At 40.0% G+C, this 18045-nt stretch overlaps 1 protein-coding gene across 1 annotated transcript; it reads right to left on the reverse strand.

The window, feature by feature from the left end:
- Positions 1-16605: 16605 nt before the first annotated feature.
- LOC129773880 (uncharacterized) lies at positions 16606-17841 on the reverse strand. The gene is made up of 2 exons (XM_055777540.1): positions 16818-17841; positions 16606-16752 (listed from the first exon to the last, which is right to left on the reverse strand). Exons 1-2 carry the CDS (start codon positions 17839-17841, stop codon positions 16739-16741), a joined length of 1038 nt encoding a protein of 345 aa, XP_055633515.1. The 3' UTR covers positions 16606-16738.
- Between the last annotated feature and the right edge of the window lie 204 nt (positions 17842-18045).

An 18045-nucleotide genomic window follows, 5' to 3' on the forward strand; every position in this document is an offset into this window, starting at 1 on the left:
TCACCCGCAACAGCGCAATACGTTAAAAATACAAACGCCCAACTGTTTGCACAAACATTTCCACGAGCTGTTGAAGGAATTGTACTTAGCCATTATGTAGACGACTACCTTGATAGTTTCCACGACGAGATTGAAGCGAAACGAGTGGCGTGTGAGGTTAAAAATATCCACGATTACGGCGGATTCGATCTCCGCAATTGGTGTTCCAACAGTTTGGACGTACTGCAGCATCTAGGTGAAGATACGAGAATCCAATTGAAGCAGCTGAATCCAGAAAAGGACGACCACTCCGAACGAGTATTGGAAATGCTATGGGAAACACATACCGACGAGCTTCGTTTTTCAGCCACTTTGCCCGGCGATATCGCGCACATCGTCAAAACTGAAACCAAACCCACTAAACGTCAGATTCTCCGATGTGTAATGACACTGTTTGACCCATTATGTATTACGAAGCTTCGATCGCTAGTTAAATCAGTAGCATCTCAGTGTACCTTTTGTAAATTTCTGAGGGCTCATCCTAATGTTCCTCCGATGGCATCTCTACCACAAGCAAGACTCTCACCATATATACGACCTTTCACTTATGTAGGATTGGATTATTTCGGCCCTTTGCTAGTAAGAATTGGTCGCAGCCATGTTAAAAGATGGACGGCCCTCTTTACTTGTATGACCACCCGCGCAATCCACCTAGAGGTAGTGTTTACTCTAACAACGCAATCATGTGTGATGTGTGTTCGTCGCTTCTTGTGCAGACGGGGATTTCCCGAGGAGATTTGGACTGACAATGCGACCAATTTTCAAGGAGCCGAACGCCTGCTTCGCGATCAGATAAACGATGGTCTAGCCAGCACCTTCACTAGTACCCAGACAGCCTGGAAATTCATCCCACCGAGTGCACCTCGGCGGCGCGTGGGAGCGTTTGGTGAGAACAGTTAAGGCAGGTTTAGCGGCAGCGTACAACAACGAGAAGCTGGATGACGAAGCACTATGGACACTACTCGTTGAGGTCGAGTGTATGGTTAACAGCAGACCATTGACTTATCTGCCCCTAGACTCCGCCGAGCAAGAGGCTTTAACGCCAAACCATTTTCTGCTCGGTAGTTCATCCGGGGTGAAGCAACCACCTATCGATAGAGAATGGAATAGTACCTATCTAAAGCAGTCGTGGATTATACTACAGGCTCGTCTGGATGCATTTTGGAAACGATGGGTTCGTGAATACTTACCCACGATAACGAAGAGAACCAAGTGGTTTAGTCCAGTAAAAAACCTGGAAAATGGAGATCTTGTTCTAATTGTTGAAGACTCAAGACTTAACGGATGGATACGCGGACGTGTATTGGAAGTGTTGACAGCCAAGGATAGAAAAGTTCGTCAAGTGATTGTACAGACCACCAACGGTGTGTTACGTAGACCTGTCTCCAAGCTAGCGCTCCTAGATGTGGTAGCTGTAGATGGAACCGCAGACAAATCTGATTTCCACCGGGGGGAGAATGTTGCCACAGCATCCAAGGAATCAACAATCTGAACGTGAAAACCTAAACGATCAGAGGAGGCCGACAACAATTTTGCAGAAAAGAATCATTCAAACATACTGCTGTGAAATATACGTCAAGAAATTTTTATCTGAATTCAACATTGAACGAAAAACGCTATTAATTATTTGTTAGAACCATACTGGGTAAGAATTCGCCTTTTGTTGATACCTTTTAATTTAAAGCTGTAATAGTTCGGCAGGTTACGATAGGAGTTAGAAAGATTATTGCCGAGAGGAGTAAGTCGGGGCATTCTATCATGTCCACTGAATTGTAAGTTTGAGCATAACCTAACCACAAAACACATATGTTCATACTGTTCATATTTTAGTTTTGAAGCGCAATAAAATAAAGCTGTCGAAAATCAGTGACCTGCTTTCTATTACTCCCTCGAATCGCAACAATGGATGGTAAAAATATTCTTTGTTTTACTTTTTCGAAGCTGGAACAAACGTCCGAAATTTGTGTCTCTATCCCCCTTAATCTGATCGAGTCAAATCCTATCCGATTGTACAAATGTTGCAACCTTAGAATGCAGAATGCAAAAGTTTATTTCGTTCGGATTGCGATTGTCAAATCCGATCGGGTTCCGTAATATGGGTTAATATGTAGTCCATGCATTGTTGAATGTTTGCATGTTACATGTATATTTTTCGTGATGTTTCGTTTCTGTGATTTCGGTGATTTTCGACATCTTTATGATTCGAACAATCATGGATTTTCAGTTTTCGAAAGAAGTATTGGTATATTTTGGTTTCAATTATATAATTTCATAAGCATATATCACGTAAATTATAATTTTTGTGTACTATATTTGTGAAAAAAGCAATTGTTGGAATGTTTCAATATTTGGCCAGCATTTTGTCAAAAAAAACTTCATTTTCATAGAACCAACATGGCACCATTATACGCCTTAGCTTGGGAATTCAGGTGAGTATTTTCAGTTAAACAATAAGTGAAATTTTAACCCATATTTGAGTTAACAAATATTTACGCAATCACTTTTCCGAACCCCCATTTCGATCGGACATCGAGTTTTTCAGTTTTTGTAAAGAGAGTTTGATGCAAATTCTGACCACGGATCTATATTTTCAACTAAAGCTATCCATGGAAACATGAAAAAGAAACCACATGTACAAAATTTCAATATAATCGTAGACTTTCGATACACAATCGGTCGATTTAGCCTGATTCTTTGTGGATTATATATTACTTACAATTAGGCATGGTTGAAATCAATACGATATCCCCAATATAAATGTGGGTGTAAATCGTAAGTGAAAATACTCCAACCTACCGTAATTAATCGATTTGTTTCAGTATGAGCGATACAAAAAAAAACAAAAACAAATGAACGATTTCATTAAAATCAATACCAATTTCATTAAAATCAATAATCAAGTTTTTTTTTTAAACGACACAAATCACAACAATGCATACCATTCAGCCATAAATTTAATCACTCCAACTTACTGTTGGAGTAATTAAATCTATGGCTGACAACATCATTGCAAGAAAAAGATCTCCAGAGATACGGCCCGTACACTCATGGAAGAATTTGTTTTTCGTTCAATGTGCGTGATTTCTTCGTATTGTTACTAAGTTTCATCGTCCAATGGTATAAACGGATGGCGTATATATGGTATGTTTTGATATCAGTTTGTTTTGAAATGTATCCTCCTTCAGTACGTCGCGATTCATGTTGTATCATAGAAGTTATACTTGATGGAAACTAATTTTAAACACCCATTTCGAAAATTATAAGTGGTCAGGTTCAAGCAACGCGGAGTCGTTGAAATCGGCTAAATCGACCGTGTGCAGCGCCCTCAAACATTTCCGTGAGCTGCGTAGTATCGATCGACAAGATCGTAGCAAACGTCTTAGTAGAACTAAGTATCGGAGGCTCCATTTGAAGGTGATGAGAACAATCAGGATTAGGGCTGTCGAATTGTGGTAACGCCAAGAAATTCAATGCCATCCAAAGCACCATCAGAACAATTGTTCTGCGAGAAGGATTTCGATCTTTTCGGGCCAATAAACAATCAAACAGAAAACCGAAGCGGAATCTAGTGGCCAAAAGACGAACCCGGAAGGTAGTTCGGCAGTTCGGCTGAATAATTCATAAAGTTGACGTCTAGATGGCGCCTCTTGCAAAAATCCACCGTATTCTACAGATCTGGCTCCCAGCGACTATTTTCTGCTCGCAGACCTGAAGAGAATGCTCGCTGGCAAGAAATTTAAGACCGATGATGAAGTGATTACCGAAACTGAGGCCTTTTGATGAAAAACCGAAAGAGTACTATAAAAATGGTATCGAAAAGTTGCAAGATATAATCGCTGTATCGCCCTTGAAGGCCATTATGTTGAATAATTAAATAGAATTTTGCAAAAAAAAAGAGTTTACTTATAAATTTTTCAGCCGAACTGTTATACAATGAAGTCCTTACGAAGTATGAAGGATGCATGCGCATGGAAGACGAAACGTACAAGAAGATGGATTATAAGTAGTTTCCAAACAAAAGTTCTCCACCACAACTCAACGACATGATGTCCCTAGCAAGTTCAAATTCGTTTTTAATTATAAATTTGCAAGAACGCTTACGAACTGACAAGCTATTTGCAGCTACGAACAATAATCTAAAGTTTTCGTGGCAAACAAGACTATGGATTCCAAAATGTACAAGCAGGAGTACCTGGAAAAACGTATTCTTCCGTACATTGAAGCTCAAAATTGACCTGTAATGCTTTGGCCTGATTTGGAAAGCTGCCACTACAGTGGAGAAGTACTACACTGCCGTTCTACGCATAGTTGTCCCATGTTCCAAAATCAGCAACTGTAAAAAACGCAATCGAAGTTTTCTAACATAAATGTCTACTAGAATCTTTGAGCATTTCAATTTAGCAATACATCGGTTTTTTTATAAGCAGTAAATTATTGTTTGATAAAAAGTGAAAAGATCTTCTTACAGAATCAATCAATATTATGCATAAAACATCGTTTTATGAAGAAAAGTGTAAATTATCAAAAAGTAACATGGGACAACTATACGAAGAACGGCAGTATAGTAGTATGAACAAAGGGGTGGATTTCTTCGAAAAGGGCATCAATTCCACCCAATTGAGAAATATTAGGCAATTGTCAATTAGGCAGTTAGATACGAATGTGAAGGTAGCTCGGGATGCGTTAGAAATGAAGAGATGAAGATGGTGCAATAAAATGGCCACTCAGGTTAGCCAGCAGAGTGTTCAAAATATGATGAGTGGTATTCGAAAAAAAGTACAAGAATTCATTAAAACCAAATAATTATATTTTTTTCGACATGAAACACGTTGAACAATGTACGTAGTAAACTCAATATGCATCACGAGCCTTCATCATCTTCTAGACACACAACTGGCACACCCTGCGGCCACATCTATATATTTGTATATATATACCATCTCCATCATCTACCTTTTCCAACGCATAAAATCAACAATTCTCCGGTGTCATTCAATCATATACAAACATCCCCACATGTTAGCAGAAAAACGATGCAGTGCATCTTTTCAGTGGGACAAAAGACCGCATGAGGTGGGGCAAGAATAATCTCTTTGGTTTCCTTTCTTAATTATTGACCCTTTATACATTTTACAACCACTATAAAACCTTCTTGAAAAATTGAAACAAAACATCCATATTCTAAGGGTTAGGAACGCTGGGTCTCATTCGGATGAAGTTTAAGAAAATCAAAATAAGAATGATAGAATTGCTGAAGATTGAACTCCAATTAATGGGTGAGCCCCTATTTATTTAGATTTCCCCGACTTTCCTTATGTTCCTTACGCTTGAGAAGTGATCGAATCTGTACAGGAGTCACATTCGATCGCTTTGAGAGATCCAGGGGTTTGTTATGACCCAGTCTGCTACAATCTACACTTCCTAAAGTTGAAAGCAGTGGATCTGGAATTTATTATGCTGCTCAGGTGAAGCTTTCACAGGAACAGGAAATTGTGAAATATCTGTCACAGCACTTGGTTAAAAGTTCTCATCAAAAGTTCGTTGGTACAATTTCGCAACCCTCGAAGTCGTTCTCAGCTTTTTGAACGTTCAGACAATAAAATATGTGACATCAATGTGACAAATATTAAGCTTCCCATTCATCAACACAGAGTTAATCACAGCTCGAGGTATTGAAACTTGTTCAGACGCATTGTTGTCGGAAGAATCCACATTATCCATTATCGTTTAGCAAGATTCTTCGATTCAAGAAAAGTCCGCCCATTGAACAAGCAAAAAACGAGCATCTAACAACTAAAGAGAGCAAAATTTTTAATCTATTTTTAGTGCACATAATATTGCAACAGGACTAATTGAATAAATTCGCAGCCAAACCTTTTTATAATTTATAATGAAAATAAATTTACTATAATGCTTTCCCCAGAGCAGCTTTAAGAAAAATTAGACGGGTGAAAAACTTCGAGTATCACAGCAAACGGCACATCAGCAGTAGCAGCAAAGCGATCAGTAGGTTTTGTGTTGAAAACATCACCAGTATCAGCAGCACCATGACTTTTAGGATTGAACAAAACATGCGAAAATAACGGGATCGGATACATGGACTATTGTAGAACTAAGAATAAAAGAGTTTTCAGGGAAGGGTAGCAGAATGTTTATTTCTTTTAGGAGTGGAAGAAAACAAGGAGACATCATGAAGAGGCGACATGGAAAATTTTGGAAGAAAAAGAAAAACTATTGTAGGATAGGGCTTTTAATGCACGACGCAATCTGTTTTGAGTGTGTAAACCACTGTTGAATCATCGCATCCCTTCGGCTTGAGGAACACAATTCCGTTACGGGTAGACACCTGTCCAAGTTTTTGCAGCTTGATAGCAGCAGCATGTATTTCCCTTGCGTTGGTCGTTAGATTCTCATAGACGGTTTGCAGTTTGCTCTCTCAAATCCAATATCTCGAAAGCACGACGAGCGCTTAGACAGTACAACATTTGACAACAGCTTCTTCTGTGCGGAAACCCACTTTTTCTTCATGACTTCCTCAGATTTGACCTCCTTGGGATGCCTCTGTAGTGCCTGGCTCATAATAGCCCAGTACTTTTCGATGGACCTTAGTTCCGGTGCGTTTGGGGGGGGGTTTGTTCGTGTCCTTGGGTACGAAAGTAACTTCGTACTACTCCAAGACATCCTTTGAATAGTGGCACGAAGCTAGATCCGACCAGAAGATCGCAGTGCCCTCGTGTCGCTTCAACAGAAGAAGCAGACGCTTCTGTAGACACTCCTTGAGGTAGATCTGCCCATTTACAGTCCTCTTTTGCACTTTGTACATATACAGTCCCTCTCGGTCCTTGATTCTCTGAACGAAAGGCCTGGACAGATTCAACTTCCTGGACACATCCCTGGCCGAAGCATTGGGATTCCGCTAAAACGCTCTCACTAATGTTTGTGATCCTGATCACTAATAGAACATCCATTCTAACCGTATTTCTCTTTCCGTTCGATGCTCAGAGTTTCGTAATAACGTTCAATCACAGTCAATGAGGACTACTTACGCAAAATATCAGAATTCAGACTGGCTGTAAAAACAGAAATTCCAGTGTTTCATAACTATAGAACCAGATGGAATGAATTACAAAAAGTTTCTAGTACGTAGGTCATCTTTAATTCACAATCAGTTAAACCCATTGGGGGTGGTTTTGGCCAAGCTGCGTGTGTATCTCGTTCTACGCAGAGGATACAGCTCGTCTAAACTATTCAAATCACTCATACTGCTTGTAAGTTGCATCTACTATTCGTACGATCACTCCTTATAAGTTCTTGATAAGGTTTTGATTTGGTAAACAAGCTAACCAGTTCAGAATCTGAAGACCCTATTTATTGAACCTTCCGGATTATATGAATTGATGCAAAATTTCCCAATTATCACATTGTTTTTTATGTAAAAACAACAGTAAATGGTTCTGAAGTACTTCTTTGCACTTCTGACTGTTCCTTCGTGTTGATGGTAAGCTACCTAAACCAGGCCTTTTTGAGAAAATTCTCCCCAAACCATAAAAATATCATCTCTTTTCTGATGAAAAGAAATCCAACTTGAATAGAATTTCTTCATACTGGAAGGACTTACGGAACGTGTCATGTAATTTTTCAACTCGTAACTTTGCAGGCGGCAATTTGATGGTTTGAGGAAAATATTTTCAAAGCGACCTGGTTCAGATAGCTTTTCATCAACACCAATTTACGGTCAGAAGTGCCATGAAGTACTTCAGAATCATTTACTGCTGTTTTTGCATCAAAAACACCGTGATAATTGGGTAATTTGGCATCATTTCATAACATCCGGAGAGTCAAGGCATGGTTTATTGAATAGGGGCTCCAGATTCTGGACTGGTCAGCTTGTTTACCGGTTCAAAACTCTATCAAGAACTTATGAGGAGTGATCGTACGAATAGTAGATACAGCTTACAAGCAGTATGAGTGATATGAAGAGCTTATACGAGCAGTATCCTCTGCGTTGAACGAGATACACACTAGAACATGCCGCAGCTAGATCAAAACCACCCCGAATGGGTTATTTGTACTGATTGAGAACTAAAGATGACCTACGAATCAGAAACTTATTGGAATTCATGGGAAATTGACGTTAATTTTGTAAAGGAGTGAGAGTTTTCCCATCTGGTTATATAGTTATGAAACACTGGAATTTTTGGTTTTTTGAATGTTTCGCGCCTGGACACAACAATAAAGTTCAAATGGCCAGTCTTTTAAATGAAGATAGTTGTTATATCCTACACTATATACTTCAATTCAACCGACTTCTTACATATCTCTGGAAACTCAAAAAAAAAGAGTGGTTCTGTAGTTGTGAAACGCAGTATAGCAGTTCGACGTTGTTTGTCATCCGCATTATTATCCATTGCTACTGATGAGTCACTTGAGCAACTGTGGATATCGGTGTTATTTATGTACCACCCAACTTGCAAAACGAATTGGAAGTGATCGACAGTCATATTTCGTCAACGATCAAAGCACATGAATTCCTCAAACCCAGTGATCTCAACTAAGTACTAATAAAAGTACTAGTTAATGCATACGTTGAGACGGCAAAAGTTCCAATCCTGTGGCGATGAGACCGATTTCGTCTAACATCTGTACCCCAACGGAGAAAATGGTCGCTTGGTTGGTGGAGGAGTTGAAAAAGTACCACCTAACCCACGGTAAATATGTATATAATTCATTTGAGTTGGTAAACCATTTGAAAGACTTTGAAGTTAGGCGAGGGGAAATTCTGGTGTCGTTCGACGTTACAGCCCTTTTTCCGAACGTACCAGTAACTGAGGCGTTAGATAATTTGCGCAGACATCTGGAACGGAAACGAGTACCTCCCAATCAGATCGGAGAGCTTCTTTTCATTCAGGGGAAAGTTCTACAAACAAACGTTCGGTCTCAGTATGGGTAGCAAGCTGTCGCCACTTTTGGCAGAAGTTTTCATGAGAGATTTTGAAACAGAATTGGAGAAAGAAAAATACTTCCCTCGAATGTGGATACGCTATGTAGACGATATCTTCGCAGTTGTGAAAGAACGTTACCTGAAACAGACGTTGGAATTACTGAACTCTCAACATAGAACCATCAAGTTTACTGTTGAAAAAGAAAAGGACAAATCCTTTTCTGGATTTGAATATTACCCGGAGGGAAGATAATCGGCTAAAGTTTGGGATATACCGTAAACCAACGTCTACAGACAAATACATAACCTCCGACTCCAACCATTTTGGCGCTCAAAAGCAAGCTGCTTTTCTTTCCATGGCGCATCGTCTCTTCAACATACCTATGGAGAGAGATGATTTCGCAGCAGAGAGGAATAGAATTCACCATGCTGCAGAACTGAATGGGTACGAGAAGGGTTTCGTGGAAAAAATCCTCCGAAAACACGAAAAAAAGAAACGTGGAGATAACATCACCACATTAGAGCAGGAGAAGGAACAACATAGAAGAATCAGCTTGCCATATTACCCAAAAATGACTAACGCAGTCCAGTCTATCCTCCGGAAACATGGGTTTCATGTGATGTACAAAATCGAGAGCACATTGAAAGACCTTTTGTGCAACCTTAAGGCCGATTACACATTATCCGGTTTCTGCCGGACCCAAGCCCCGGGCAAGGGGATATGATCCGCGAGTCAAGATGTGCTACAAATTTAGCTGTCATTGCCAAACCTATCAAATTACTCGGCGAACTCAAGGCAAATCTATGGAACAAGGTGCGCCCATTCGCTAACTAAAAAAAAAATTGTTTTTTGAAAAAAATATACATATTGAATACAGAAAAGTAAATTTTCATTCATTATTTTTTGTTCTAGAAGTGTGTTAATTTCGTTTTCCAAATGGCGCAAATCATTATGGTGCCTTCAACGCAAAGACAATAAATGAAACGCTTGCAGCGTAAAACGTAATGAATATAATGAATATAGCAATGAGTATTTCATAAAGTATCAGTATATTCCACAAATTGTGCTCAATCGTCTTAATTTACTTTTGTGTATTTTTTAAATGGCTGCAGAAAACCACTTCACGTTTTGACCCACCTGGTAGTATTTTTTTTTTTTTTTTTTATCCAAAATATATATTTTATTAAGGCTCATATGGCGTCAGCCTAACGGGGCCGGGAGTTCAATATTTTGACAATATTTGCTTAGACTATGTTAGTAATATGTAACCGATTACTCGCGGTTGACTCGAGGTTAGTATTACAAGTGTTCTCATAATTGGTATGTCGCAGTCTTCGATGCTCTGTACGTGTGCCCGACACGGGATACTTCCTATTGGGATGCAGCTGACCATTAATCAGCAACGCCCCCCTAGTCTGTACCCCATATCTAGCGTGGTGCGTCTTTCTCGACTCGAGGAATCCAGGATAGAATGGCGGCGCAATCATCAGCTCGTGTAGAGTTGTCATGAGCGGTACAACCTTTGGCTCTTGTTGAATGATCAGTTGACTGCACAACCTTTGGCCCGTGTGTCTGTAAAGAGTGTGTGTATGTATTGCCGCGACTAAGTAAAAGTTTATCGATCGGATAGGAGGGATATGAAACGGGGACACAACGAAGGAAACATCATTAAACGTTGACATCGGCGTTTCTGAGGAACAGGTATAGATGAAGCAGAAGATCAGGATCCCGGCTACCTAAGATATCCCGGACGGGGATATCCGATTGTCTGCCTTGTGCTCTCAGTGCTCTAGAGAGCTGAGAGCGAGCAGCATGGAACCGGATACACGACCAGACAACATGCTCGATGTCGTGGTAGCCATCGCCACAATCACAAAGATTGTTTGCTGCGAGCCCAATGCGATAGAGATGCGCGTTGAGGTTGTAGTGATTGGACATAAGCCGAGATATCACGCGAATGAAATCACGACCTACATTCAATCCCTTGAACCATGCACTCGTCGAGACCTTAGGGATAATCGTGTGTAACCAACGACCGAACTCATCACCACTCCACATGCGCTGCCAACTTACGAGCGTATACTGACGAGGAATGTGGAAAAATTCATTATAAGCAATTTGCCTTTCAAAAAGTGTGCCTTCTAAAGCGCCCACCTTAGCTAGCGAGTCCGCTTTCTCATTCCCCGGAATCGAGCAATGAGAGGGAACCCATACTAAGGTAATCTTGAATAATTTTTCGACCAAAACACTCAATAGTTGTCTTATTCTAGTTAGGAAATAAGATGAGCGTTTATCAACCTTCATTGAGCGGATTGCCTCTATTGAGCTGAGACTGTCTGAAAAAATAAAATAGTGGTCGATGGGCAATGTTTCAATGATCCCTAATGCGTAATATATCGCACCCAGTTCAGCGACATACACGGAACAAGGATCTTTGAGTTTGAAAGAGGCACTGGAATTTTCATTGAAGATGCCGAAGCCAGTGGACTCGTTTATGAATGAACCGTCAGTAAAGAACATTTTATCAGATCCAACTTTCCCATATTCTGCCGAAAATATCGGCGGAATAGAATCGGAGCGTAGGTGATCTGGGATTCCATGGATTTTTTGTCGCATGGACAGATCAAAAATGACAGAGGAATTGCAGAAGTATGGGAAGCAAACTTGGTTGGAGATGCCTGGTGAAGGGTGCACGTCGTGGGTAAGGTACTCATGGTATATAGACATAAAACTTGACTGAGGAGTCAGTTGGAGTAGATTTTCGAAGTTATCAATCACCAATGGATTCATGATCTTGCAACGGATGAGAAATCTGTAGGATAATTCTGTGAACCGAAGAGTAAGCGGGGGTACTCCTGCCAAAACTTCGAGACTCATCGTATGTGTCGAATGCAAACACCCCATGGCTATACGCAAGCAACGATATTGTATTCTCTCCAGCTTGAGAATATGAATCCTGGCAGCTGATCGGAAGCAAAAACTGCCATATTCTAACACTGATAATATCGTTGTTTTGTACATGTACCTGGTAGTATGTTAAGTGCCTTGTTTTACACCAGCTTGAGAGTTTGGCAGTTCTCGCGAGTGACAGTGGTCGCAAATTGCATTTGCGACCCGGACATGTTTGACGCTGTCAAATCCTATGTGCTAGTATACGGATGCCCTCAGGCTGGCCGGACCGGTTTGAAACCCAAATGGCAAATTTCGACCGTACCAACTTATTTACGTGATGCAGCCGTCTACTGCGACTACAATGTCCGGTGACCGGACAAGCATTAAATGCGATGACAGTAGTATTGTGTCGACGTCTTGTGGAGATACCAGTTTGGGAAAGCAAATGATTCTCTATAAGATTATCAGACCTTAACACAGTTTCGAATTGTTCAAACTTTGAATGAAAATTTTTACTTCATATTATGTGATTGTTCAAAACACGTAATACTGACTCTTAATTAATCATTTTTGTATAATTTTGCTGATATTTTCACCAAGACTCATCATTATAATATGAAATTATTATCAAACACAATTCTTGCTTAAGAACTTTTCACAACTTGCAAAAGAACGCGTTACTCTATTACACAAAAGACATATTTCTTAAGAAAAATTTAATTTTCATTAATAATTTTTATTTTGATTATGTGTTAATTGCACCTGAAAATTTATTTTTACTATTACTTCCCAAAAGCGTAGCACGAAGCCCAATGCCATCAACGCGCATTGACAGATGTTTGTCATGTCTGTTAGTATTGGTGCGATTCATGCAATTTTTCGTCCCATGTATTAGCATGTGTGTGCTATTGACGTTTGTTTGTTGATTTTGAAATCATTCCAGAAGCTGCAAATGATATGGATGCCGAAAATTTTATTTCGCTTCTTTATTTCGCTACTGTGGAACAAGTGAAGTGATGCAAATTTCTGTTCAAAGCGAATCAATGGTCACATGCGCACGAGGTTTCATGAAGTGTTTTGCCATGGATTGTGTTCAACGGTGGGTAGTGTTATTATTTATAATTCATTAATTAACTTTTGTTTTTGTTTTGCTTACAGAAAATTTCCCTCATTTGAAATCGATACTGAACAAGTTTTAGGATGTCAACCAAATTTTCAACTGTTTCATCAAGGGGCAGATTTCAAGAAAGTTCATCCAGCTGAATGTGAAGGTGAGTTTTTGTTAATTTGAACACACCAAAATCTTCTAATATTCTTATTCGGTATTTCATACAGTTCAACCTGACCCGGAACGTGATCGACGAAGAGGTGGTTAAGGCTCGGCTCGAGGAATTCAAGACCAAACTGTCCGATTAGTGCTTGGTGATCGAGATGTTTCCCTGCCCGACTCTGTCAGAACGCAATCACCCAGCTATCGGTCATTCTTCGCCCAGGATCCGCTGTGCGTTGATGCAAAACGCGCTCAAGAAGCTGCTTCTGCCCCAGGAGTACGTCCTCGAGAAATTACGGCTGAGTGCGTTTCTGGACGTGCTCCCTTAGCCGAGTGGTTAGCGTCATAACTAACATGCCGGGTGTTCGGGTTCGATTCCCGTTCTGGTCGGGGGAATTTTTCGTCAAAGAAATTTCCTCCGACTTGCACTGTGATCACGCGTATTCTAGAGCTTGCCAATTAGAATGCATTCAAGGCGTGTTATTTGGCATAGAAATCTCAACTAAGTACTAATAAAAATGACGCAAGTAATACTACGTTGAGACGGCGAAGTTCCTCTAGGAACGTTAGTGCCATTGAAGAAGAAGAAGCGTTTCTGGACGAGGATCTGCAGAAGCAGCAATTAGATAGTGTTTGAAAGAAAAGTATGATGTAATTTTAATCACAAAGCATTATTACTGCAATGCTGAAATAAAAAAAAACACTCTAGAATGAATGAATAGGCACACATTCTCTTGTAGGCAGATTTCAAGATGATCACAGGAAAGGAACAGACAATACACATAAATAAGTAGTGCCCCTAGCTTGTTAGAAATTGTTATTATTATTGCTTCATAAAATTTTACACTTTTATCTAACCGTGTTTCTGGGACTGTTAAAAAATATGTGGCAACGGAGCGTATGAAATAAATCATGCTGTTTGTGTGTTTAGAAATAAAATAAATTAGTGAGTGGATGAGTACACAGCAACTGGACAAAAGTTAGTTTTTGTAATACTGTTGATGACAGCCATGTTTTTTGTCCAGTAAGTTTTTCATGTTAATTTATCATTGCAAATTTACGTTGCCGTCGTTGTGGGAACTTTTGTAGAACCATATGCGCCTAACATAAACGTGTGTGCTCTGAGAATTACCGAAAAGGTTTGCGAACGTATTTTGAAATGGGGCGGAAAGGTTTATACCTCTGACCGCTCTGATCGCACTTATCGGTAAGAACACCGTCCTGATGTGCGCGTAATGTGCGAGGCCTGCACTCACTTTGGCCGTGCTCATGGCGTGCCACACTTTAACATTCGTCCGTATGTACTCTCAAAGGAACGCAAATTTGAGCAGGTTCGTCGTTGCAACCCCAAAAGGCATATCATGAGAGGGTGAATGCCCTAAGCTGCTCACAAACAATAGTGGAAATTCAAAAAACACGGGCTCGATCAGCTAGGTGCAGCTATACCAAGAACAAGGTACAGATGCTTGATCTTCGCTCACTCATATGCGATCGGAAAAGATGCGCAAGGGAATTGGGGAATTCACCGCTGCCGATAGCGATCGGGAACATCGCACAGAGATGCGATCAACAAAGCGTAAGCGGAAATTCTGCGGAGCAGATACGTCCGACATCGTCCACCATGGAATCAACAATAAATTAAATATTTTATCGGATGTTTTGCTAAATAAATACAGATTTTAATTTTGTGAAACTGTACATTGTGAATATATGTTTTATATAACTAGTGTTTTCATATGAATATAAGTAGTTCTACCAGAACTGTATTTTGTTTGTTGATGTGATGCCGGGTGTTTCTCCGTTTTGTATTTACTGTCGGCATTGCGTGGAGTGCAGTTCGAGTTTTTGTTCGCCGATAGCAACTTGTGGTGGGGAAAATAATTTCCCCATACAATGTTGGCAGCTGGAAATTGTGGGCTGTCGAATTGAGCCAGCCACCTAACAGCAATCAGTTGTATGTAGCAGAAATATTTGCAGCAATGTTCACCTGTCAAACCACTGTATAAACAAATGCATGTATGTGTATGTGAAAGATGTACGGTTTTGTATAGCGCGAGGTCTCTTTCACATTGTTATCCGGTTATCCGTCCAAACCCAGCGGCGCTTTTTGAAACCGGTCCGGCAGAAACCGGATAATGTGTAATCGCCCTAAGGATAATATTCCGCCGGATGAAAAATCAGGGATCTATCAGGTCTCTTGCAAAGACTGCACCAGCGTGTACATCGGTCAAACACGTCGAAAATTCAAAAACCTCCTACGTGAACATAAGAATGCGGTGGATAATGAAAGGGTTAACGATTCGAGTATAGCAGCACACGCTTTAGCTCAAGACCACGCCATAGATTGGGAGAAGGCTAAAATAATCAAAAACATCCGGAAAGCCTCACAGTTGAATGCATGGGAGTCAATGTATATCTGTACCATTGATCATCCACTCGTGAGTGAGGAAGATGCGCCCATATCATCTCATCTCTTCCATCTGACGAAGCTGACAACTTAGCGAAATTCCTCTTCGACGAGTACTGATATGTGTACGAATATGTGTTAGTACTTATTGTAACCAGTCGGACACCGTCCAGTAGATGGGCAACATCGAGCCCGAAAAAAAGGTAATTTTAACCCGTTTAACGTTTGTAAGGACTATAAGTGTTGTGTCCTAGTCCCGTGTCGCGTCTCGTGAGTGGTGATTACTAAGCCAACGGTGATCCTACGTCTATCTTGCGGTTATATCACAAATATAACTCACCTTTAGTTTTTTTTTATTTGCATTTTATACCTTCGTATAAACCTACGTTAGAAAAAAAAACCCAGTCTTTTTGTCTTGTACAATTTATTTTGGTGCTCTTTTTCTTCCCCTAATACATTCTATGGAAAACACTACACAACACACGGCAAGCGAACATATCCAAATTAGAAACACTCCAGAAATCGCGTTAACGTTTATAGCCGTTGGAATACCCTGAAACGTAGGCTTCTGACTGTTTTCGCCAAATATTTCTCGCCAATGGTTTAAAATACCAGATGTCTGCAACTCTACGATCACATTATCAAAAAGCTTACTATACGGTGTGTTCTTAGGATAATAAACGCAAACACTATAAGTAGAAATAACATCCTTTGCAACATGCACATATCTGCGAGCGATATTCTTATGATTGAAATAGTTGACTACAGCTAAAGGTATAAGCAGAACTCCATTCCATTCTCCACTCAAGAGCTGGTACATTCTGGCATCCATATCGTCGTCCTCTGGAATTTGAACGCTCCTGAAAAAAAATTAATATAATGATAGGCATGCTACTTACATTTACATTTACATACATTGCCAGAACTTCAGGTGAATCTTCAAAATACCTTAGCAATGAACTGTACATATAGAAACACAATTCGGCACGCTTGATTTCCTCCAATGTCTGCGCTGGCTTGGTACGCTCCCCCGATTGTAAGTTCTTGAACATTGTCCCTAAATACAATGTTCTAACAAGTAATCCAAAAAACATCCAAGTAGTTAACATAAAAAAAGTAATATTCTTCGTTGGCATCCTCGCTAAAGGTATTCCGAGAAAAGTAAGCCACACGTTTAGTAAAGGTGTGCTATATTTCTCTACCTGAAAGAGTCTTATAATCTTGATATTATGAGGTCCGAAGAATAGTTGAACTGAAAGTGACACACCCGCATACATAAACATTATCCAAAGCCAGGCCTTCAGCGAAAACGGCTTATACAGTTTTTCAAACGAAGTGAAAGGTCGTCCAGATGGTACAGCAAAAACCAATATGCTTGTATAATGTGCTGTTCCTGCTTTCAAATAGAAACTGCGTTCTGGTGTGATAGCTATGCTGCCGAATCCCATATCCACAGTCTCCTCTTGAATAAGACCCAACAGGCCGGTGCTGTTTATTTCCTCGATTGATCCCCGTTTCAAATCCTGTGGGAGTACGTATTTGATGGTGAAATTGTGTTGTTGTGCCACTGTTTCCACGATCGAGATCTCCAGACCAGTGTATTTTTGTATTGAACTGTTATCCACAGAGATTACAAACGGCTCCAACAGAATTACCCCCGCCTTCAGAGAGCATCCAAAAAGGTCTCCTAACCGCTCCGGAAACAAATCATCACCAATTTGAGGATTACTATCACTTATGTTTGCCACTAATATGGGATACGGATGACCACAAATGTGTGGTTGATAGGGTAAATACGAATAGATTAAAACTTCGACAGAGGATCCAGCTGCTATGACAATAACGTTGATAATCTTTTTCTGCCACATTTCACTGAATATAGACTGCATCAAAGAAAAGCGATATTCTCCTTGGCAATAAACAATAACGTAGAGTCCAGAATAATCATAACTCATCGGATCAATCTTTTCATAAATTCTAAGGAAGGATTGATATGATTCTATCAATAGCAAATTGTAAGAAGATGGTTGCATCCCCGGTGAATAATCCTGTTTGAACTTGATTGGTATCAATCTGCGACTAAACACGATGGCTTCAGTGAATACATCCAATTGCTCATAACGACCTTCATCATTGGAAAATTGAACTAGGAAATGTCTCTGGGAATCAATGAAATATGTCTCTAGTATGGATGTCAGCACTTGACCTATTGTATTAGTGATGCCTTGAGTTATAATTGAATTGCTTACACAACTATTGAACATTAGCAGAACAATCCAATGGCAAACCATCGTCGATGGGGGTTACTCGTGCACTGATATTTATTGATTATTCATTGAACAGAAGCAGCTGCTACGCAAACAAATTATTTAAATTTCTAAGTATTTCTAATTAGTATTTATATCCGATATCCGCCAGGATAATAATAGCATGGGTAAGATCCTACTGCTTACTATTGAAAGTGTCAGGAACATCGCGTGACACTGATCTATAAA

Source organism: Toxorhynchites rutilus, chromosome 3, assembly GCF_029784135.1.
Source record: "Toxorhynchites rutilus septentrionalis strain SRP chromosome 3, ASM2978413v1, whole genome shotgun sequence".
NCBI lineage: Eukaryota > Metazoa > Arthropoda > Insecta > Diptera > Culicidae > Toxorhynchites > Toxorhynchites rutilus.